Genomic DNA, 23,851 nt, shown 5'->3' with positions numbered 1-23,851 from the left:
CGCAGCCAACAGCTCTGCTGTTGGGGAGAGGGAGGAACCTCGAAAGCAAGCTGAGCAGCTCTGATGGCAAAAACACAAATGCAACATACAAGGACATCCCCCTCCCACACAACCAAACCCATCCATCACTCCAGAGCCTTAGCATCTTCCTCCCAACCTCCCCGCCCCCTCTTCAAGCTTAAGTGAATGGGTGATGCTGAGGGCTTGCCAGACTGTCACACCCCACAGACTGAAGCCTTGTATTTATGGGGGGGAGGGGGAAGTACACACAGACAGACCCTGATGCAGCCGTGTGCCTCAGCCACATGCTAGAGGGATCTCTCTCTGGGGAAGAGAAGAGAAAGAACTCTCCATGGCATAGTCATTTTTCTCTCCCAGCTGAGGGTATCAAAGATTGTGTTAGGGTTAGTGTGTGTGGCGGGTAAGGTGCAGGGGGAGGAGGTTCGTGTTATGTCCTATAGCAGATTGTACCCAGGTGTTTTTCTAGGACTCTGCAGCACTGATGAATAAAGTGAAAAGTAGAAAGTCCCGTGAAGCATGTTTTGAGAAAGGAAAGTTCTAGGAGGCACTTGGGAAAGTTACCAAGAGAAGGAGGCAGTTGACTGGATTAGATTTGGTATCTACAATGCTCTGGGAGGCCAAATCTTTACACAGAAGTGTTGCTCTTGGGGTCTTACCATCTGCAATGAAGTGCTCGGGCACATGAAGAGTCACCTTCACCGTTAAAGGGCAGGACAGCTGAGTGCCACACACCATGGCCAGGACGCAGGAGCTGACTGCAATCAGCGTCAGAGCCGTCTTGTTCACTGGACTCTTCACAGAGCCTGAAATGCAAACAGACATGCATATAGACACAGAGACTGACGTAAAACAATATCATCTGTAGCTAAAGGGAAAAGATGTGGATCCAATTTGTTTCTAAACCATCATGAGCAGCACAAAAGAACATGAGCAATTAGAGCTTAAACTTGACAAGGGGGCAGGGAGGTTGGGAGGAAGATGCTAAGACACAAATCAGTCTGGCTTGGGTCAGCAAACACTCAGGATGAGGGTCCTAGGACCCTGCTGGAGGGGTGGATCAAAGCCCAAGTCTCACTGTGCCTTGGCTCCAAGCCCTGTCATGTTGCAGTGTGGATGCAGCTCAAGCTGCAGACCTGAGTCAGAAGGTCTGTGTAGTGCAATGTGGTCATGGCAGCACAGCTGTGAGACCCGGGTCCAGCAATTGTAAACCCAGGTTTGCAATGTCATGTGGATGCTCCAGCGCAAGCTTGGAAAAAACAAGTCCACAAGCCTGGATCCCACAGACCTGGGTTTACAATGCAATGAAGACTTAGTCTCAATGTCTTCAGGCCAAAGCTTTTCCATCCGGTTATTTGTGGCGTTGGTTATATTTTATTCAGATTATTCAGTCCTTGGACCAATCCATTTTAAGGCCCAATTTTTCAGAAGCGGCTAGCAATTCTGGGTGCTCCAATTTTTAGGAGCCCCAGCCTGAGCCACCTTAAAGGGGCCTCAATCAGAGAGTAGGTGCTTTGGGCTTTTTAAAAAATTGACTCCTTCAAGGAGCTTTAAATTGGGAATGCGGGAAACTGAGACCCCACCCCCCCCCAAATCATTAGTCATTTTTGAAAAAGCAGACCTACATTTTCCTAATTTAAAGCTACTGACTCGATTTTCTTCACATTTGGTTTGTTTTGGAAATCTTGGCTCTTAAAAATATCAAGCCAAGTCTGGAGGCCGTCTGCAGTGTGCAACCATTAACTACATCTAGTACACAGGCAGCACGGGCCTCGTGAATTTGGGGAGGCTGGCTCCATCCTGAGGCCCTGCCTCTGCTCTTTCTCCTCCCCCCAAGGCCCTTCCCCTGCTCTGCCTCCTCCCCTGAGGTCTGCCCCCGTCTACGAGGCCCCCACACCTGCACTGCTCGTGCCTCTCGGCCCCCTTACTCTTGCTCCTGCCCCCACTCTGCCTCCTCCCCTGAGCCTCCCCGCCTGCTGCTTGTTCCTGTGGGGATGGGGGGGAGGAGGTGGAGCGAGGGCAGGGCCTCAGAGGCAGAGGCCGAGCAGGACCTTCGGATGGCCATCTGGGGAGGCTTAGCCTCCCCACGCCTCTTATACCCGCCACCCATGACTAGTGTCATACGTTTGTGCAATATTATACATTGCACTAATTAACAAGTGATCCCTAGATGGTAATTATTAATATTCCTACCCTGCTAGACAGCTAACGGTCAATTCAGTGAGCAAGAAAACAACCTGTGCAGAGCAAACCCGAGCCAGTGGATATTACAAGAGGAGTTTTACTTTGTCAGTCACCGATGTTTACTGCATCTCTCAGAACCCAGCTCACAAAGGGACTCCCTGCAAGTGCTAGCTAAAATATCTTCTGACAGTAGGAAGACAGCCGCCAGTTCAGACCAACGCTGTGCTGAAGGATCCCAATCCTACCCTGACACCAGAGTGGTGCATGGGTCACACTGAGCCTTCGCTCCTCAATCTCTGTGGGCCATCTGTCTAGCATCACGGATGACAGCACATTGGCACCTCAGCAATGATTCAGGAGAGGTGGTGCCTTTGAGGCCGAAGAGAAAGCCCAGACCTGCAGCTACCAGGAACAGTGCTGTGTGTTGTCAGCTCAGAACAGAGCACAGAGCTTGGTGTGAGCACGGCTGGCGGGATATTGGAGGGGTCAGCAAAGGTGATCAAGTGAAAAAAGAACTCAGCTCTCTGCAGCTCTGGACAGACCGGCCTGGCGACAGAACCGGCCGAGAAATCCTACAGCATAACGCAGTGCTAAGGAGTCCAAGCCAGGCCAGCGGCCCGTCGGCTTTCTAATGGGAGAGGCCAACTTTTGGCTCTATACAATGAAAGGGAATTGAAACAGCGAATGGAGAATCACTGTGGGACAATGGATTACCTCACGGGATACAAAACCCTTTGTACTAATAACTTCCATCGGGCCCAAGTGTCGTTATCTGCCGGCTGCTTGGCAGTCCACGCTGAAAGGAGTCTGTGGTCTCCCGCTGCTGCCCAAAGAGGCACCGTCATACCTGGCCCCCATATTGGCACTCTCCAGAGAGGCCAAAGATTGCGTGGGCCACCGAGGACAAACCACCCTCTCATCTAAAGCAGGCCCCAGACACATTAGCAGGGCAGGATGGAGAAGCTTTGCTGCTGTTCATGTTGCGTCTGCTCTCAGTCAGAGAACTTCATTCTTCAGGGCGAGCCCATTCACAGATTGCATAAGCATTAAAGTTTACTTAAGGTACCCCTGCATTTAGCAAAGGAGTCCCTGCTCCGATGTTTGGGAAGCAGCCTTATGTCATCTTGGAAGCTTTCTCACAAATGGAAAGACACTTAAGAGAGGGCACTGATCTCCAATTAACTGGAGCCGCCACTGCAGACTCCGTGACAGTCTGACACAGATCACTGAATTCCCAGCAGAGCTGATTCTATCTCTCTCCAGAATTCAGGGAAAACTATTTATTTATTTCTGGAACTCAGCCTCATTTCCAATCCCCACCTCCACACATGAACACATACACAAATCACGTCAGCGAAGTGAGACTTAAAATCCATTTGTTTGAAAACAATAGGAAACGCACCCACCAAGCTACCCCAGGGCTTTTTATCTCAGGATTTGATCAATTCTGCTTTTAGAAATATTGGTGTCAGAACAGAGAATCACATGTCAGTTGGATTCAGAGCACAAGCCAAATTTTAAGCTAATGGGAATATCTGTGCCAAAAGTGCAGAGTTTTCTGCAGCCTGTTGGGGTATGCAAACAGGATAAAACTCTGGGTCTCAGGAAGGTATTCAGCACCGAATTAGAGGTGCTGATCTGCTGGACAGCTCCCTGCGACAGAGGGGAAAAGACTACAGAAAATGGATATTTACACACCACTTTTCATATTCCATGTGTCCCCAAGGAGCTGTATAAGCACCTTCCCTCACCCAAAACACACCCACCCACCATCCAGACTTCTAGCTCTGACACCGACCTGCTGTATGATCTTGGGCAAGTCACTTCACTTCCCTGTGCCTCTCTTCCCCTGTCTTGTGCATTTAGATGGCAAGCTCTCCAAGACACAGGCTTGTCTACATGTGCGTACAGCACCTGGCACAATGTTGTCCTGATCTTGGTTGGGGGCCACTAGGTGCTTTGGTAATGGAAAAAATATCAATGAAAGTAGAACCATTCAGAGTCACAGTAGACTAGAGAGCACATAGCAAATTAATATTATTTTGCTCTTATAAAGCACCTTTTACCTAGGATCTCAAAGTGCTTTAGAAACACATCCCAGTGAGTTAGGCAAGTAATACCCCCCTTTTACAATTAAACTGAGTCCCGGGTATGGTGGCTTGCCAAAGATCACAAAATGAATCACTGTAAAAGCTGGGAGTAGAAACCGGGGGTCCTGACTTCCTACCATTCCCCCTCTTAAGCCACTTCAACTGGGGTTCCCAAACTGTGGGACGTGCACCACTCATGGTATGACTGCTTGATGGTCCAGCCATTCACTCCACAATGGTTTTTTTTTTTTTTTTTTTAAGAAGGTGGTACGTGAATCAAAAAAGTTTGGGAACCGCTGCACTAGACCAAACTACCCCCTCTTTCTGTGGAAAAGGAAAAAGCTTGCAATAGCGAGAGGCCTGTGCATCTGAGCTCCTGGCAGATGGGGCTGAATGTAGGAGGGAAGGAACAATTTACTGCAGCTCTCATATCGCTGCCCCTCCTCCCACATTCCCGTGCCCAGCTCCATTTCCCTGCTCATTTTCATCATGTGTATCTAATTACTGACATCCAGAACAGTAAACGCCATCGCCCAAGGGTTGCAAACGAGGGCCTCTGTTGAACCGAGCCGCAACAACGCGGCTTATGTTTGAGCTGAAATTGGATTTCCAATTCAGCTATTTATTGCTTGCGGCGAGTCTGTTGCCAGGTTTTAAGGGATGCTATTCGAATAAGCAGATCCTTCCTTTGCTCTTTAAACAGAGGGGCACTTCTCTCGTTTTCCACCCCATCGCCTGCTCTTCAGACCACTAGCGCTTCAGCCTAAGCACTTCTGTGTTGTGTTTAAACACCAATCTGGAGATAAACAGCTTAGTACCAGATCTCTAAAAAACCCAGGGAAATGGACGCTTTAGGACCTGTTGCTAATTAACCAAACCTCCAGAGGTTCACCGGAGGCATCTCTGTTTGTTTTAGAGAGACAAAACAAAACAATCCAACCCCACCCTTCCCCAGGGGTGTCCGAACTCCCAGGTATTCCAAGAATGGCCAACACTCATTGAATTGTCTTAGGTGGGCTTATGCTGGAGACCCAAGCTTTGTTGCTCTGAACTTTTCCCCCCATTCCCTCCTCCCACAGGCCCGGGACAACCACCAAGATGTTTGCTGAGCAGTTTGCAAAGCCCCATCCCATCTGAAGGCTGGCGCCAGGTTTATGCTCTGCAGGCAGGGAGATGGCAGGGAATGGAAGCCTTGGATGGAATGAGGGGCTGAGAGCTGGGCAGCAGGAGGCCCATGGGGGTGAGGGGAGCGAGGGCAGGGTCTGCCTCCTGCCAGCTGAGAGATCCATCAGCCCTTTACCAGCTGACCCAAGCAAGGGGCTGCGTGCAGCTGCAATGCCACAGGGGCAGAACGGAGAAGGACCTGTGACTTGGAGTCACCATCACCGCTCTGCTCCCACCTTACTCCGGCGGGGGTAGATTATATTAGATCATATCACCCTCTTCATAGAGCAGCTTCCCCCCCATTCCCGCCTCCTCCTATGCACCTGGCCAAGGCTCCTCTCCAACCCCTTTCCTCTTGCACCCAGGGGTGGGGGTGGTGCATTGGGCAGATAGCCTCTCCTCTCTTCACAGCAGCCAAAGGCACAATCAGAGCAGGAGGATAAGGAGGGGTCTTGCTCCTTGTACGGCTAAGTCAAGGCCTAAGCAAAGGGAAGGCAGACACCTCCCAGGACAGGTTCCTAGCAGCCGGAGGTGGAAGGGGAGAGGGGCAATGCTGCTGAATATTTAGGCACGTGAAGGTGGAGGAGCGGAAGGGATGTCATACTCTCTAGGGCTCTCTCTCCCCCTAGGCCTGTCATCCCCACAGACACAGTCACCCAGCCTTAAAAATAATAAGCAAGCGGATACAAAATAAATCCCCCCTTCCCCTCACCCAGGGCAGGGACGAACGAGAGGCCAGAAGAGTTTGTTTCCATATTCACAGTCAACATTCACGCAAAGTGGGGAGAACCTGCTGCGGACAGAGCGTCCGTCTCAGAGGGTAGGAGAGACGGGCCCCAGGCCAACGCAGCAGGGCTGGTGGAAGAAGCATGAGGAACGAAACTGAAAATGGTGACTTTGATCCTCCTTCCACCAATGACTTTGGGCTTGTCAAGGCGGCGAGTGAGCGTGTGGCAAGCCGGGATGTACACGTCCGGCACACTAGCATGGCGCGCACTATGGACTCCGCTAGGCATGAAAAATTCCCCAGTGTCGTTTGAGCTACTGCTCTTTGGAACGGGGGTAGGTCAGCGCTCACTAGGGGACATCTAGTGTGTGGCAGTAACATCCACACAGACAGTTCACAGCACGCTAGGCGCCAGCTTGCCATACGCTGACTGGTCATGTAGACAAGCCCGTAGATAGCCTTGGGCAAGTGACGTCATCTCTCTGTGACTTTGTTTCCCTGTCCGTAAAAGGAGGGATCAAATACTCCTTCATAAGATTAATGTTGGACACTGGCCCAGCTCTGTGGCGGCCGCAAGTGGCGTTATCTGCACGAGTGGCTGAGTTCCAGTTGTGCGGAAACCACCGATTTGCTTTCCTTGTCATCTGTGTCTTTGAATTCTCAGCCACAATGTTTTGTGGGCACAGCCTGATTGCATGGAATCTGCTTGGTTTGAAAGTGAAAAGTTGTAAGGGGGAACAGCGCTCCCCAACTGAGGATGAAGGAGGAGGAACCAGAAAATGAAGAGATAAGGAAGGGTACACAAGAGACGTGTCAAGGAGGAAAAGGACGTTTCCTGACTAGAAGAACGAATTGGGGCCCTCCTCTCCCATGCCAAACTCCCCAACTTGACAGCAAAGAGAAGAATGTGAAAATAAAAAAAGAGCAGAATTGCATCATTTTCTTCCTGCTATCGGTCCAATTAACCACTGCTTAATTAGACTGCAACTCAAAAGAAATTCAGAAATAAAACCTCCCCCTGGAAGTCTCTGACCCTGTATGTACAAGCAGCTGCCACTTCAGTTAGAGAGCTCCTGCCATGATTCTCCTTTCTGTAGGCTTTTTTTTTTATTATTATTATTAGACTGGCTCTGGTCTGCCTGAGAACTCCCAGCGCTTTCCGCAGAGAGTTTGGAAGCAGCCGGCAAAGGGCCTGAAGATTTTGTACCTGCTGCAAGATGAAGATAAATTCAAATCCACCTCTGCAAACACGCCACACACAGCCCCGGGTCTCATCTAAAATATCATTTACTTGTGCTGCCAATTACGCCTTCTTCCACCACCTCCTGCCACGCCAGCATCTCTCACATAAAGGGCAGAAAACTCTGATCTCATTTCTTTCTGGCACCAGCAGCACTGCTGAAGTTACAAAGGTACAAACAGAACACACATGGATTTTAAGCAATGGTAATATCCTGCGCGCTCAGTAATATGACATTTCTAAAGCAGGCTCAGATACACACTTGGGAAATTAGTCTATAAAAAAAATAAACCTTAATTTCTCCATCTTTCTCAGTGCCCAGCCCATAAGATTGGCCCTATGTGGATGTTAAATGCCAAATGTTCTTCAACCTCCCCCTTTCCCCCCACCCCAGATATAATGGTCTAACACATAATGTTTCAAGAGTGCTTGGATATTAAAATATATTTCTACCTCCCAGGAAAGACATGGATATAGAAATCAACCTTCTGAACTGCTTAGCAACTGAACTGAAAACCCTACAGTGTGTACATCAGTGGGAGGCATTCAAAGGCACCCACAGATGAGAAAGCAGCAATTTAAATACAGAGAGAGCGCGTTTCAGCTTGATTTTCAGCAGCATGAAAAATGCAGCCACCTCTGGGGTGGAGGGCAAGGAGTCACCAGCAATCTGACTATAACCTTGATGCAACCGAAATGGTGGAACGACCCTGATGTGGTATCCTATCCCCATCCACGGTACACCTCATATGAGCTTTCCCTGCAGTCTAGGATGGCTATATCCAAAGTACTAAGCTGACCTGTGCATTTCAAGTGAGTTCACTGCCTCTAATTATCCCCTTTTATGTTCCAGCGGAGGCTCGTTAATACAGTACAACAGCATTTCCAGACACCCTCACACACAGAAACATCTTAAGGTGTTTTACAAGCAGGAGATCATGTTAAATCAAATCAAATACCAATTAAAGATTAACGGTGATGTTGGAAGGCTGTTCTCGCCGTAGAGCACCACCCGCTGGGAAAGAAACACTGCTTTTTGTAGCTGCTGGCTGGCAGGCTCCTACCCAACCCCCAACCCAGCAGCTCCCCTTCAGCACTCCAATTAGGGAGCCCACCCACATTCACACAAGACATTGCCCCTCAAGGAAGTTCTAGCAAGCAAACCACCTCTCTCCCTGTCAGCGAGTGTCCTAACCAGATTATCCCACCCCCCTTCCCAAAGCCATGGCTACAGCTCACGCGTTCCATCTTCCCAGTGTGTCCAGCCCAGAACCTGAGCCTCCATTCCCCATCCAGACAGTCCTCCTTTCACCCCCAGACTGGGCTTCCTGCGAGGCAACCAGCCATCTCTGAACCCGTGTCCCCTGCCCTCCTCCCAACACAGTGCGCCCAGAGCACACTTCCCTTTCCACAGGGGCAGTACACTACAGTGTGTGTTTGTGTATGTGTTGGGGGCGGTGGGGGTGGGGATAATGCAATAAACTCCATGGACCACATTGAGCCTCGGGGTAGGTAAAGGTGTGTGATCCCTGATGAATCTGCAGGGCATTACACCTCCTCACCCAGGGGTCAGCTTCCATCCGCCTCTCTCCTGGGGGCTCTTTCTCCTTCCTCTCATGGAATTCAGGACAGCCCCAGCTATAGATAGGCCACAGCTGCACCATTTTGATGTAGGTGTCAGTTCCACCACCGCCTCCTCCCCATGCATTTTGGTGCTGTCAGAATCTGGGGGGGTTTGGTCCAGGCCTGTCTCTAGTCCCAACCTACAGCTCCTTCACGGCAGCATGAACTGGACTTTGTTCCATCTGCCCTAGTTTGGCATTCACCCTGAAGATCGAGTCATCTCGCCCAAGAAAGCAGCTTCTTTACAGAGACCTGTCCATTCAGATAGCTCGGAGGAAGGAAGAGAAAAAGTGAAATGAGAGAGAATGGACCAAGGGCCGGAGATGGAGGAGGAGAAAGAGAAAATGAGACATACGTCAGGTAGATGTAGAAGGACTAGAAATGTTCAGGTTTATTGAGAGCTTGATCTTGCTTCAAGGTAGAACAAACACGACTAATAACACTAATGTGTACGAATGATATTGATCTGCCAACACTTCCTACATCGGAGGTCAAGCTAGTTTAACTGCTGTTCAACGAAGGGAGTTACTTTGGGGCAAGGAGCATGTAGATAAAACTATTGGCAGTTTTCATACGGGAGATCCTATCAGTGAATGCAGGAGGATCAGATGCCTTTCTCTGGACCGGGAGTTAGGCTCCTGGGTCATCATTCACACAGAGATCAGGGATGCAGCCAGCTCTTAAGAACCTGAGCAGCAGAGGCAACAAATTCTTTCACTGCGGAGCCTGCACGTTCCATTCAGTGTGCAGATCCCGTGAAGTCTTGGTTAATCTGTTTTTAATACCCTGGGTCTCAGCTGGTTATATACTTTGAGTTTTAATACCCAATGCATTAAATAAATGTGCCTGTACTTAGTATTTATAAAGTTTCAAATATTGATCTCTCTCTCTCTCATTCTCTTGTTTGAAATATAGGGCCTGCAGTTTGCACAGAGATATTGTGTGGGTGAGATTCAATCATGATGAGAGGGAAGACGGAGAGTGAGAAAGGAGGAGAAGCTGATGGCAGGGCAAATGGAAACTGAAGGTGCAGGAGGGAGGGGGGTGAAATAAGGGGAAGGGAATAAGAGAGAGATGATGAACAAGTGGAGGCTCTGGCAATTTTTCTCCTTTCTTGGATTGGGGGGAGAGGTCACCACCATTAGGTGAGCTCTTGGGTCAAACCAGCAGGAGTTATAGCTTCCCCAGAGAAGGTCCCCTCCTCCTGACCGTTTTTTTGCTCGGTAAGTGGTGTTTGAAGGTTCAGCAAGGAAGACCCCAGTACCCTTGCAGGGTGGCTGAATTTCAGTGACAGCGAACTGGACAGCTCTGGGCTCACGTACTACCTGAAGATGATGCAAGGCAACAAAGTGCTAGACACTGAGCAGTGGAAGAGGCTTACTGCAGGTCCTTTGCTAACAAAGGGTTAACGTTGGCACATTTTCCCCTCTCCTTAGGAGATGCTAAGGGGAAGGACTCCAAGAATAGCCTGACTGCAGCTGCAGCACAGATCTCCTTGGGAGGTGATCCTGCTGCTGGGAAGAGGAGATGGGGAAGGGGTATTTTGCAGAGGGAGGTAGGCCAGAGCCAGCTTTAGCTGCCTGGACCTCCATGCCACCCATAGGTCACAGTTTCTGTGGTCCTAATGCCTCTGTCTATCCCAAAGTATCAATCCCATTGCACCCAGCACTGCCACCACCCAGCAACGGTTAACAAGAACGTCCTTACAAGCTCTCAGGGAAGGATCAGCTGATTTGCTAGCAGGATGCAGCAGAGGTGTTGCCTTTAGAATGGACAGCACACGCCTGACTTTCCCATTGGCTAATGCAGGTGTTATCTGCCCAAGTTGTGGGCTGGGAAGAGGAGCAGGACAGGCTCAGAAATCCAGGGCCTCACCTCTTGGGATAAAACAGCTTGCAAAGCAGAAATTCAACAGTTGCATGTCAGAGGCCCTGTCTACACTTGGGACTAGCTCCAACCCAGCTGTCAGTGCCCATCAAACGAAGCAGTTGCACCAACACTGCTGAGAACAAGCCAGGGTTGCCACTGCTTGGAATCTATCCTGATTACAAGCAGGGGTAAACCTTAATTAGCTCACTCAGCAAAAGCCCCCTGTCTGTCCTTGCCTCCCAGGCCCAGATTTTCCTACGGAGCTGTGCGTTGCTCTCTCTATCAAAAATGATATTACCGGTGTCCAAGTCACTGATAACTCAGATGAAAATGATCTCGAATGCTTATGGATCAATGTGCTAACTGATAAAACACAAGGCCCACTAGTTGGTGCCCACTATAGAGCACCAGATCACAGTAGGGAAACAGCATGACCAGCTCCTTACACACCTATCTGTAATTAGGATTGGAAGGATTAGATTTGTATTGGTAAACACTGGTTTTACTGTACACACACAAACTGATGAAAAAATATTTTCATCAAGAATAATCAAAATGTACTGATCAGCAAAGAAAAAAAATGCTCCTCAAGAACTTATTAATTTGATTTAAGGATATTTACTTTGTTTATTTTGACATATAATGTTGACAATTTGTGTAGTTATAAAATGTTAGCGTTTTGAACCTCAACAGCTGTCATTAAATAATTATTGTCTGACACCGCCCCATTGTCTGACCCCCCATAATTTCCCACAACTGTGAATATTTAAATAGAGAAAAATTGGGGAGGATGGGGAGGGAATGCTTAAAACCCATAATTTTGCACAACTGTGAAAATTGTAAAAATTGAAAAAAATGCACATAAAATAAACAGCATTAATCTCTGTTGAAATGATTACAAAAAATAAAAATTGAATTCTGCCAAGCCTATCTATAACGTGTAGGGAAAAAAACCACATGATTATGGGGGAATTCCATTTGAATGACATATGCTGGACGTCTCATATGTCTAGTACTAACATATCCTTGGAATTTCTAAGTAGTAGAGATGACAATTTCCTAACTCAAAAAGTGTTGCAACCAACAGGAGGGAATTCTATATTAGACCTCATCTTGATAGATAAAGAAGAACTGATCTGAAAACTAAAAATTAATGGTAGCTTAGGATTCAGTGATCATGATTTGATCACAATTATAATGTGCAAACAGAATCATATATGCAGTGTTATAGCCGGGTTTGTCCCAGGATATCAGAGTGAAAGAAAGTGGGTGATGTGATATCTTTTATTGGACTAACTTCTGTGAGTAAGAGAAACAATCTTTCCAGCTTACACAGAACTGAACAGTTCCGTGGAAGCCTGAAAAACTGTCTCTCTCACCCACAGAAGTTGGTCCAATAAAAGATATTACCTCACCCACCTTGTCCCTCAAATGTAATAGTGTCCAAACCAGTGCTTTAAAGGGCCAGTTTCACAAAGCTGAAAATAATTATGAATTATGAAGAATTTAATCAGAAAAATGAAAATGATAATTGGGAATTGTTTATGAACACTCTACTAGATGCCCAAAAAGCCAGAATAGAGGAAGATGGCTGTATTGGTTTAAAAAAAAAAAAAAAAAAAACTGGTTTAGAAGGGAAGTGAGGGCAGCTACATAAACAAATGGAAGAAATGGGAAGCTGATAGTAAGTCAGAAGTTAGGAGTTGTAGAAAATTGATAAGGGAAGCAAAGGGACACAAAGAGAAATCTATGGCCAGCAGAGTTAAGGACAAAAAAAGGAGTTTTAAAAAGTATATTAGGAACAAAAAGAATCCTGACGGTGGTATTGGCCCATTACTAGATGGAAAAGGTAGAATTATCAATAAGAATGCAGAAAAAGCCTAAGTGTTCAATAAATATTTCTGTTTTGTATTTGGGAAAAAAAACAGATAAAGTAGTCTCATCACGTGATGGTAACACTCTTTCCATCCCAGTAGTATCTCAGGAGGATATTATGCCTCAGCTGCTAAAGTTAGACATTTTTAAATCAGCAGATCTGGATAACTTACAACCAAGAGTTTTAAAAGAGCTGACTGAGGAACTCATTGGATGGTTAATGATGATTTTCAGTAAGTCTTGGAACACTGGGGAAGTTCTAGAGGACTGGGGGAAAAAGTGAATGTCGTCCCAATATTTAAGAAAGATAAATAGGATAACCAGGGTAATTCTAGGCCTGTCAGTCTGACATTGAACCCAGGCAATATCGTATAATGGAGTGGATGATTCAGGGCTCTATTAATAAAGAATTAAGGGAGGGTAATATCAATAATACCAAACAACATAGGTTTACAAAAACTACATCCTGTCAAACTAATTGGATATCTTGCTTGAATGTGACTACAAATTTGGTTGATAAAGGTAATGGTCTTGCTGTTCTTCTATAATGTTTGACTTGGTGCCACATAACATTTTGATTAAAAAAACTAGAACAATATAAAGTTAACATAAGGGAGACAAGGTGGGTGAGGTAAAATTTTTTACTGAGGGCTAGTCTACACTTAAAACGTGGAGCAGCGTAGCTGTATCGGTACAGCCGTGCCGCTGTCAGAGCGCTTGTGTAGCTGTGTGACGTCGACGGGAGAGAGATCTCCCACTGACATAACAAAACCACCTACATGAGATGCTCTCCCACCGACATAGGACTGTCCACACAAGTGCTTATGCCAGCAAAACTCATATTACTCAGGGGGTGTTTTTTCACATCCCTGAGCGACAAAAGTTTTGCCAGCATAAGTGCTAGTGTAGACAAGGCCTGAACCTAAGTCTTTTGGTGGAAGGGAAAGCTTTCGAGCTTCGCAGAGCTCTTCAGGTTTGCACTCTGAAGAAGGAAACCAAAGTGTGTAAGCTAAATACAAACGGGGACAGACTGCTAAGCAGAAGGGGTTCACACATGTTTTAGACGACCACTTAAAATGAAGTGGAAAATTAACATCTCTGCAATCATAGGACAACGGTGGGTTAGTAGGCAGCATGGTGCTTTACAAGTTGCGTAATGGGCCATAAAACAAGTGTATCTGTTAAATCCGTGGTTTTTAGTGTCCAGCAAAGTGAAGATGAGCTCTATGAAGTTCAAATGCTTGTCCCTTCAACAGAGAGAAGTTGGGCCAATAAAACAGTATTACCTCACTTACCTGGTCTCTCGCATATCCTGGGATCAACACTGCAAACCTAAAATTAACATGGCACACATTAAATGGATTAAAAGCTGGCTAACTAATAGGTGTCAAAATGTAATGGTCAACGGGGGAAACATCGAGTTGGTGTGTTTTTGACAGGGTCCCGTGGGGGGTCTGTTCTTGACTCCACCTTGTTTAACATTTTTATCAGTTACCTGGAAGAAAATATGAAATGGTCACTCACTGAACAAGTTTGCAGATGACACAAAAACTGGAGAAGTGGTAAATAATGAAGAGGACAGGTCACAAATACAAAGAGACCTGGATCGCTTGGTAAACTGAGCACAAGCAAACAACATGTGTTGAATATGGCCACATGTAAATGTATAAATCTAGGAACAAAGAACGTAGGCTGTATTTAAGAGGATGGGGGACTCTATCCTGATGAGAAGTTACTCTGAAAAAAATGTAGGGGTTGTGGTGGATAATCAGCTGACATAAACTCCCAGAGAGACTCTGTGACCAAAAGGGCTAATGCGATCCTGGGGTGCATAAACAGGGGAAGGTTGAGTGGGAGCAGAGAGGTTATTTTACCTCTGTATTTGGCACTGCTGCGATCACTGTTGAAATACTGTGTCCAGTTCTGGCATCCACAGTTCGAAAAGGATGTTGATAAACTGGAGTGGGTTCAGTGAAGAGCCATAAGAATAATGAAAGGATTAGAAAACAGACGCCACCAGCTCTCTATGTTTAGTTTAACAAAGAGAAGGGTAAGGGGTGACTTGATTACAGTCTGTAAGTGCCTACATAAGGAACAAATCTAAGAATGAATTCTTCCATTTAGCAGAGAAAGGCACAATGTGATCTAAAAGCTGGAAGTTGAAGCTAGAGAAATAAAGTCTTGAAATGGGACACACATTTTAAATAGTCAGAGTAGTTATGCACTGGAACAATTTACCAAGGGAAACGGTTGAATCCCCATAACTGACAACTTTTAAATCAAGATTGGATGTTTTTTCTTAAAAGATGTGTTCTTATTTAGGGGAAGTTCTATGGCCTGTGTTACACAGGAGGTCAGACTAGATCACAGTGGGGGCCCTCTCTGGCCTTGGAATATATGAATCTTTGTTGAGTGATGAGTCCTTTTGAAGAGCTGGGCTATTTCAGAGCCAGCTACACCTTTTACTGGGTTGGGGCTATTCCCCAGTGTAGACAAGACCTTGCAACACATTGAGAACTGGAGCAGTCTGAGATGGGGGTTTCATGCTGCCAGAATTACTCAGCAGAGCAAGACATAGTCACAACCAGCAAGGGTTCTTTTCTATAAGCAAAAACAAAGTTGTAGCTGCCCAGTTTGGAGTTCAGCTCTGTCCTGGACGCCTGGGCATAGAGCCGACCTTCCCAAAGGCATTCTCCCCCAGAAACAGCCACTCAGAGGCCTTCTGCTGAGTACCTGGGCAAAGAGAGTGTCAGCTGAGCCATCATTAACCCCCGGTTAGCAGATCCAGAAGCTGGCAATGGGCGACAGGATGCATCACTTGATGATTACCAATTTTGTCCATTCCCTCTGAAGCACCTGGCATTGGTCACTGTCGGAAGACAGGATACTGGACTAGATGGACCATTGGTCTGATCCAGTCTGGCCGTTCTTACGGTCTTACATTCTTAGCCCCTGCACCCTGACCCATCACCAACCCGCTGGAAAGGACACATAGTGAGTTTTCCACACTTAATAAAACATGGATGTGAGCAGCACTCAGGCAGACTGATACCACAGTTAAAGGGACACTGTCAACTCAATCACAGATTGGGAACAAATTCCTTTGCCTGTGTTGCTAAAATCATCTTAGCGTATTGAAGTGGAAAGAATTTTTAAAATTCAATTTGCTTTCCCACTCTTTATGCTGTTTATTTTTTTGCATTTCTTTGCCCACAGACAATTAAAATCAATGAAGTCAGTTTCGCGTTCATGTTCTCAGCACTGAATTGGTTGAGATGCAATCACTTTAGGGAAGCGGTTATTTGTTTAAAGACAGCAATTGTTTTGATTGCAACTGTCTTTCACACAAATCAATGGAAACTCTTCTATTGGAGTTAAGGTTTGAGAAAAACCAACTTTAAAAAAAAAAAAAAACCCACAATACAACTATTGGGTCTAATTTGAGTTGAGACCTTCACTTTAAAGGTGGAAGATAGTTTCCACTTAAGCATAATTTAAGCTTGTCCCAGAAGGAAAGCATAATTGTTCTCTATAAAATATCCCACGTGCAGTTACTGCCCAGAGAAGAATTGTTCTGGAAAGAGAGAGGTTCAGGGAACAAAATATAGCAGCAGCCCAAGTGTTGGAGGCCATGTTAGAATATTGTATGAACAGCTGTCTGGCCCCACCTACACTCCAAGCGTACACCAAGTCAAGGGGCTATGCTTTGTTATAACTAAGTTTCCCAACTTATGCCCTCCGCTCTGCTATAGTATGTGAGCACTGTACAGTCTGAGTTTATTCTCAAGAGCGTCCTGTAAGGTAGGGAAGAAATATCCCCACATTACAGATGGAAACTGAATAACTTCCCCAAAAAGTCAGACAGGGAGTCTGGGGCAAAGGTAGGAATTGAACCCAGTTCTCCTGAGTCACACATCAATGGTTTAACCACACAGTCATTCTTCCTCTCTTAGCTATTTTAGTAGCTGCAATTGTGTAGCCAAGGGGACAGCATACTGGACTAAGAATCCGCAGAGCTGGGTTCTAATCCCAGTTCTTTCACTGGCCTGGTAGATGAAAGTAAGCAAGCCATGTTGCCTGTCTGTGCCTCAGTTTCCCCATCTGTAAAATAGGGACCTTAGTACAGTGCTTTGAGATCTACTGATGAAAAGTGCTTTAAGAGCTAGTTGTTATTAGAGTGTAGGGGGGACACAAGTCACCCTACCTTTCCTTTCGTTCTAGCAAGGAGACCAGCGATCTGGTACCATCATATCACAGATGCACAGAGCTAATGGGCATGTTTATTCCCCAGGTACCAACCCCCACTTCGTCTCTTTGCCAACAGCGTGTTTACATTTTTACTGCCTGTGACACGAGAGGCTTGTTGCCATGCGGAGGACGACAGCAGAGCGATTAGTGAAATTTGTTACCCGCATGCTCCAAACAAAATTAAATTAAAAGAGCAGCTTTGCTGTCAAGATAAGGGCCAACCCAGGGAGATAATTTTTCCCTCTCAAACACTCAATTACTCAGTGAGGCTGTATCAGATACAATCAAAAAAAAAAGCAGCACAGCCTCCAGGAACAGATGTAAAAGCCGTTATCTCTATCGCAGCCCAGGGGACGTTAAAGAGGCTGCTGCTGAAGCTGCGGCATGGCTGGCTTAATTGTAGTGGGCGGGTGGGCAAGCGGTGCCTCCCCTCCGAGTTCGTTCATCGCCGCTCAGTGCCACCACGGCGCCGCGACTGCTGGTTCAGACACTCTGCGACCAAATCGAGAGGCACATACAGGCCAGGGGCTGCAAAAGGAAAGGCTTGACCAGTGTACGGCTCTGGCGGGATAGCGCTACAATCATCATAGATCATCAACTGGCAAACCTTTCTAGGATAGCTGCCGGTGACACCAGCAAAACGGTGATTTTGCTGGTCTAGCTGAATACTAATTTGGCATGCAAAATAAGCTATACAAGCAAAGGGCTTTTTTTTTTTTTAACCTGTGTCACTACGCACACACGAGGGTTTGTGCCATTACTGAAGTGTTATTAAAAAAAAGTTCACACCCCTAACTGACACTGCCACGTTGGCACAAGTTTCTGGTGTCGACTTGACCACACACACACGTGCTTCTCATGTGTGAAAGATCAGGGGGAGAGAGGAGAAAAGGGGAAGGCAGCTCTCAGGCCACGTCTGCACTGCAAAGTTTTGCCGCTGCAAGTTACGTCAGCGTGCGGCCTTCGCAGTTAGCGTATCGCTTGTGTGCATGCATACGCGGCCCCTTGTGTTGCCGCAGCGTGTACTCCTCAGAAGCGCTTGTGTCGTTTCATAATGCGGTGCACCAAGGATAGGTATCCGAGTGTGCAACCCACCACCCTACAGTGACTTCTGGGCAGTGGAGCTCACAGCTGTGACCAGAGCAGTCACAGTCAGGCCTTGTGGGACAGCGGCTGGAGGATCGTTAGGGTCGACATAAGAAACGCAGCATCTACACTCGCCCTGCATCGACCATGGTTCTGCCACGATCGGGAAGGTGGTGTTACTATGTCGGCATAACGGGGCACTTACATCGGTGGGAGGCAAATTTCAGGTTAGACACTTGCATAACTAGGTTGACGCAAGGCAGCTTATGTTGACCTAACTTTGCAGTGTAGACTTCAGATGGAATGTCCTAGTATCAATGGGATTGGGGACTTTCCATCCATTAAGAGAAGACACGTATTGCCTTGTCAATACCGGAAGGTTATAGAAGTTAGAGATCCCATAGGATCCTGGTTGCTTTCTGCAGTGTATTCTCCAGTGCTCTGTTTAGCAATGGGGCCTCCACCATTAGCTCACGGGAGAAATCATCTAACCAGCCCTGTCTGTCTACACAGTTTGATTTCCTTTAGCATGAAAAGGGCTACACAGCAGCCTCATGCTGGGGTGGAGTGGGGGCAGGGAAGCCCCAAGAGATGCCAGAGCAGCTGTCTCAACCTTTATTTACTGTATACCTAACATCAAAAGGATCTGAAGAAAAATATTCAGCAGCAAGGAAACTAACAATGCCACTGCCTTTCACACTGTTAGCTGCAGAGATCCCACATGGGTATGTTGGAGCATTCCCTCTGTATCACAGGCAGCGTGTTCCCCTTGCTCTTGGGCTTATGGAGAGTCACTGATGGACCAGTCCTGCCTTTTAATTTATTCAGAATTAATACTCAGAGGAGAGACTAGAACCCTCTGCCCTGGTGCTCCAAGGCAAATGCTCTGCCCATACAGATTCACTAACTCAGGACTCTGCTTCCTGCACCGCTCTAATTTCTGGTCACTTGCAGGCCTGGAGAAGCATCCGAAAGCACTGGGATGAAGACAGGAGTTGTCCTGGGATGGATTGATAGCTGCCGCCCCTCCCACGCCAGGCATTCACTGGGAAAATTAAACTACATCAAAGGAATGAAGAGCCCCAGGTACAGAACTGTCAGGTAGGGACGCTCTCTTTGCGGTAAGCCTGCAGAGTTGTGTGTATGTCTGTGATGCATCCTTTAACTAGGAACTATGGAATCACTGCCCTGGATCAGAACCAAGCTGCATCTAACCCAAGACCCAGCTATGGCCAGCACCAGCTGCTTCAGGGGTACGAACCATGCAGCAGGCAGTTCCAGGATCCTCTGTCTCCAGGGAATGTTTCTTCTTAACCCCCCAATTGTCAGAAGTTGGCCGATGCTTGTGAATAACTTCAGGAGACGTGGCAGTCAAACTGTAAGAGTTCAGCATAAGTGGCATGGCTGGGGAAGGGAGGGAGGAGAAATTGCTCACTGTGTTGGAGAAAGGCCCTGCTGAGTATAGTGGAAAAGCATGAGCACTGGAGAGACTGATTATTCTCTCTTGCTAGTGTAAGCAACGAAAAACGACATGTTTGGTTTATCGCCTTTTGTCTCCCATTTGATTCTTGACAGGCATCTCCTGCCGTTTGAAGTCTGCCGCTGTCAGGGAGGCAAGCTGCACTGGATGGTGAAATTAGGTGCAGACCCAGAGAGACAATTTAAAACCTGCTGCCTTCTCCAGCAGCGTCTCTGCCTCAAAGAGACACGTTTGAGACATGGCGACATGCTTCCCTTCCAGCGTTCCCTGTTTACTTCGCCCTGAGTTTCAGCAGAGAGGGAAAGAAAACGTTACCCAAATTCCATTCTGCATTTCATTTCGCTCCCCGTGACATAATAAGTGTCTGTTTTGCCTCCGGAGACAGGAGAGGATCAAAGGGAAACTTCCTCATATGTAACAGATTCCGAATACCTAATTTTCCCGTATAAAGGGCCTTGTTTTAAACACCAAATACAGAAGCAGATCAAAGCCCAGTTTCTTGCTCCTTTCACAGCTCTCCGAAGGCTCCGCCAGCCAGAGACACACACACACACACAGGCTGCTGCAAAACCAAGGCAGATAACTGGGACATCTAATGTATCCGAAACATTGCTGTGTGTGATGGAAACAACTGGGCATCTAGTGCACACAGACCTCTGCCCCCCCAAAAAAAGAACAGGCTGCAGGTCAAGCCCCTCCCTTGCCCCTCTATATCTGCACCTCTCCCGTCCACAGGTCCTCAACAGAAGGAGGATCCAGATCCCCGCTCAGCCTTTATCTCAGCCAGGCAGTATGCAGAACTTATCACCAGACAACAGGAACCCAATTCACCAAGGTCTTAATTAGGCCTTAAAGGGAAAGCTGCGCTGTTTTATGTGGCAACAATGTCTCCCAGGAGGCCAAATGATGACTAGATCATGTGTGTCATCCTGACCAGGCAGCCAGTTTATTGTGGAGAGGAAAATGGTGCCTGGCTTAGACCAATGCAACCAAACTCCCCCTCTTAAAAGACTGGTGGTGAAGAGATTCGGAGTTGAGGGAAGCTCCCAGAGTTCTGTTCCTTTGGGGGTGAGGACGAACTGGAGTTCATCTAAATGGTTTACTCACCGCGGTGCCTTTCAGGACTGTCTACTCCAAGTATAAATGGCTGCTTAAATATAATTTGCATCCCATCAGAAAGGCAAGTTATTCAGATCACAGGGACGATCTATTTCCCCTTTTCCAGGGCCACTAGACCAGTCATCAAGCCACCATTCTTGCAATAATAATAATAAAAATAATAAAATAATAATAATAATAATAATAATACTTTGCCCTTACATTCAGTGTCAGATGATTTCATCAGAGGTTTCCAAGCACTTTATAAACTTAACCCTCTCTGAGACAGGTAAGAATTCTATGCATTTTGTATCGTTGGGGGAAGAGAGAGACACAGAGACCCGGGGAGCTGATGCTTAGACGTGCCGAGTGCCCACAGTGCCAGTTAGAGTCAACGACAGCTGTAGACGCTCAGCACCTCTGAAAAACTCACGTCTCAGTGTGGATGCTCCAAACATGGCATGGCAGCAGCCAAGGAAGAGGAGAAGGAGGGACCCTAGATACAGGAGCATGATAAATACATGGCCTCTGAAATCTCCTATGATGGGCAGGTGCGGAGGTGGATTAGCATCTCTACAACACTGACAGTTCTCTTTACATGAATTTAGTGCTTGTGAAAGGTGTGTAGATTGACAGCCCTAGAGACAGGAGCCTGCTACGTACATACAGAACAAGTACAGACCAGGCAGAGAGAGCGGGAGCTCCCCCACAGTGCCCTGCCAGCCCTTACTTGATGGGAATGAGCAATGAAGTTAGCTTCCGTGGTTCATCAGCTCCTTGGCATCTCCCATGGAGGCTGCCAAGGAAAGCACCGGTAATTGCGGAGGTGGGTTTTGATGGTGCAAATGTATTTTGAAGGCTTTATTAAAATGCCCATCATGGGAGTATTCTAGTGCAGTATTAAAACACACACAGTGCGGGGAGGGAGGGGAAGGAAGGCAGTCAGTTCCTTGTCCTAGCCTCAGTGCAATCAGAGCCTCTGATTTTCAGCACTATGCTAGCCCTCTGCTTTCCTCCAGGCTAATCACGAGCTGTTTGCTTGTGGATGCCAGCGAGTTTCCCGCTGTCCGGTTCTCTGAGGACCCTGGCCTTGCAGAGTGACCACAGGATGGTGAGGGGGGGATTCTTAAAGAGCCGAGGCAGGATAACAAGCAGTGTCGGCCACCTGCTGCTCCCAATAAGCAAGTCAGGCCAGGTGATCACAGCTGCTGCCAAGCGTTTCTGTAAGAGATGAGGTTTGAGATCACATGGATCCCACCAAGCGCTTTGCAAAACACCGAATGGGATTGGGTGGAGCACAGAGCACCAGTACGGGATGAGGGCAAGTAGTGTGGTTAGGAGAGGGGATAGTGCATTGTGTAGCAATCCGACCTGCAAATGACGAACACATGAACAGCCATCCCCAGGTCTTCTTCGCAGAGGAAAGGACAAAATCTTCTTGCCAGAAGAAGGTGGATGACAGCACTTCTAGTGACTGCTGTTCGAGTCTTCACGCACAGCAACAAGCCCAGGATGACCAATAGGCTTTGTACAAGAGCGCATATGCCCTCCAACAAGGCAGAGAGATGGTGCTAGCCAGCCCCTCGAGGACCTCTACTGACTAGCCCTGAGCTTTAGTTCTTTCTGGATTCAAATCCCACATCTTTATCCAGTCTCCAATTTGCATCAGGAATTGGCTCGAGCCCACACACCCATTGGTCAAGAACATTCCACCACTGACCTAGGGAAAAGTCTCCATTCCCCCCTCATCTTTCTTCCCATCTTATCCAAGGCAATTCCAAAGACTTGGAAACATGAATGCCCACCAGTGAAGGGATCCAGCAGTACAAGATGGGAAGATCTCCAACATGGTCTGCTGGGGAATCACAGAATTCAGAGGTGAGAGAGAGAAGATTCCCACTATATCAACCAGCCTGTACTCCTGGCCAATGTAGAGCGATTCGCTACATTATATTTTCAATACTTTGTCCAGTCCAGTTTTAAACGATCAAGCAGAGAGACCTTGATACCTTCTCATGAGAGGCTATTCCATATCAAAGAGATCTCACCATTAGGAATATCCCCCTCTCACCCACACAAAAACAACAACTATGGGCAATTTATTTGTGTCCCTCTTGTCAATTTCTCCTGCATCCCTTGATGTGTGCAACCTTCAGCCACTTGAGATGATTATAATCTACAGCCATCTAACTAGCTCACTTGACGAAAGCACAAAGAAAATTCATGTGTGATTCTGCATTTATAGGACTGTTTAGACATAAAACGCTAATTCCTGCGCATGCTGTAATTAACAAATCATGCACACCTGAGGGTTTCCCACCACACCAACTCTGATAAGTACCACAGATGTTTTAGTAATTGTACTCTGTCCTGCCAAAATTGGTCTAAGGAGAGAAATTGCAAGGAAGATCTTGCTCACTGGACTTAATAACTATCTCACTGCACCTACAATGACACACAGCCACTGTAGAATCAATATTAGAACATCATTGTAACAATAAACTGGGTCTGACTATGCATCCTTCTCTATTAGAATTATGAGCCATCCAATTATGGATCTCTGCTGCAGCTGTAATTATGATTTTTATGCTGTAACTTCCCACTAGGCTAGTGCTTTCTTTACACAAGGGAACTAAAAGTCATTGAAATGATAATGGAAAATTCCTTCCAAGACAACATTAAAAGTGAAGTTTAGCCAATCAACAGAGAAAGGCAATGGGTTTTTTATACAAGGAGCTTAGTTAATTAATTAATTTATTTATTTAAAAACAAAAACAAAACAACCTGGTTGATTGAGAAATAGCCAAGAACATCTGTGCATCCAGCAAAACCAGGTCTATGGTTCCACTGAAGTGAGAGATGAGTTATTCCCATTAAATCAGCTAGCTCAGTGTTTCTCAGCCTTTTCAGGTTGGTGACCCTTATTTGAGGTAAAAAACAGTCAGACTCCTCCCCCTTTCCATTCTTTAATCTTATTGTTGTACTAAAGTATAAGTGATAACCAGACAGAGAACACCTATAGTGGAGAGAAAAGAAGTGCAAAGAGAGGGGGAACCCACATTTATTTGCTTTAGATTGTAATAAAATCTCTAATGATTCATGACCCCCCGACCGCCTTTTGTGTTTCCCTACCCTCACCCCCTGGGGTC

General features: G+C 46.7%; 1 protein-coding gene across 2 annotated transcripts in view; it reads right to left on the bottom strand.

The window, feature by feature from the left end:
* The window catches only part of ASTN2 (astrotactin 2), a 567,068-nt gene that overhangs the window by 347,938 nt on the left and 195,279 nt on the right, over window positions 1-23,851 (bottom strand). For both annotated transcript variants that reach the window (XM_067542151.1, XM_067542150.1), the window contains exon 6: window positions 678-824. In XM_067542151.1, coding sequence (XP_067398252.1) covers window positions 678-824 — 147 coding nt within the window. The remainder of the gene's footprint in view (window positions 1-677; window positions 825-23,851) is intronic.

The sequence above is a fragment of the Emydura macquarii genome, unplaced genomic scaffold (assembly GCF_026122565.2).
Source record: "Emydura macquarii macquarii isolate MOO-44397 ecotype Brisbane River unplaced genomic scaffold, CSIRO-AGI_Emac_v2 contig_691, whole genome shotgun sequence".
NCBI classification, from domain to species: domain Eukaryota; kingdom Metazoa; phylum Chordata; order Testudines; family Chelidae; genus Emydura; species Emydura macquarii.
This window is presented reverse-complemented; position numbering and strand designations above follow the sequence as displayed.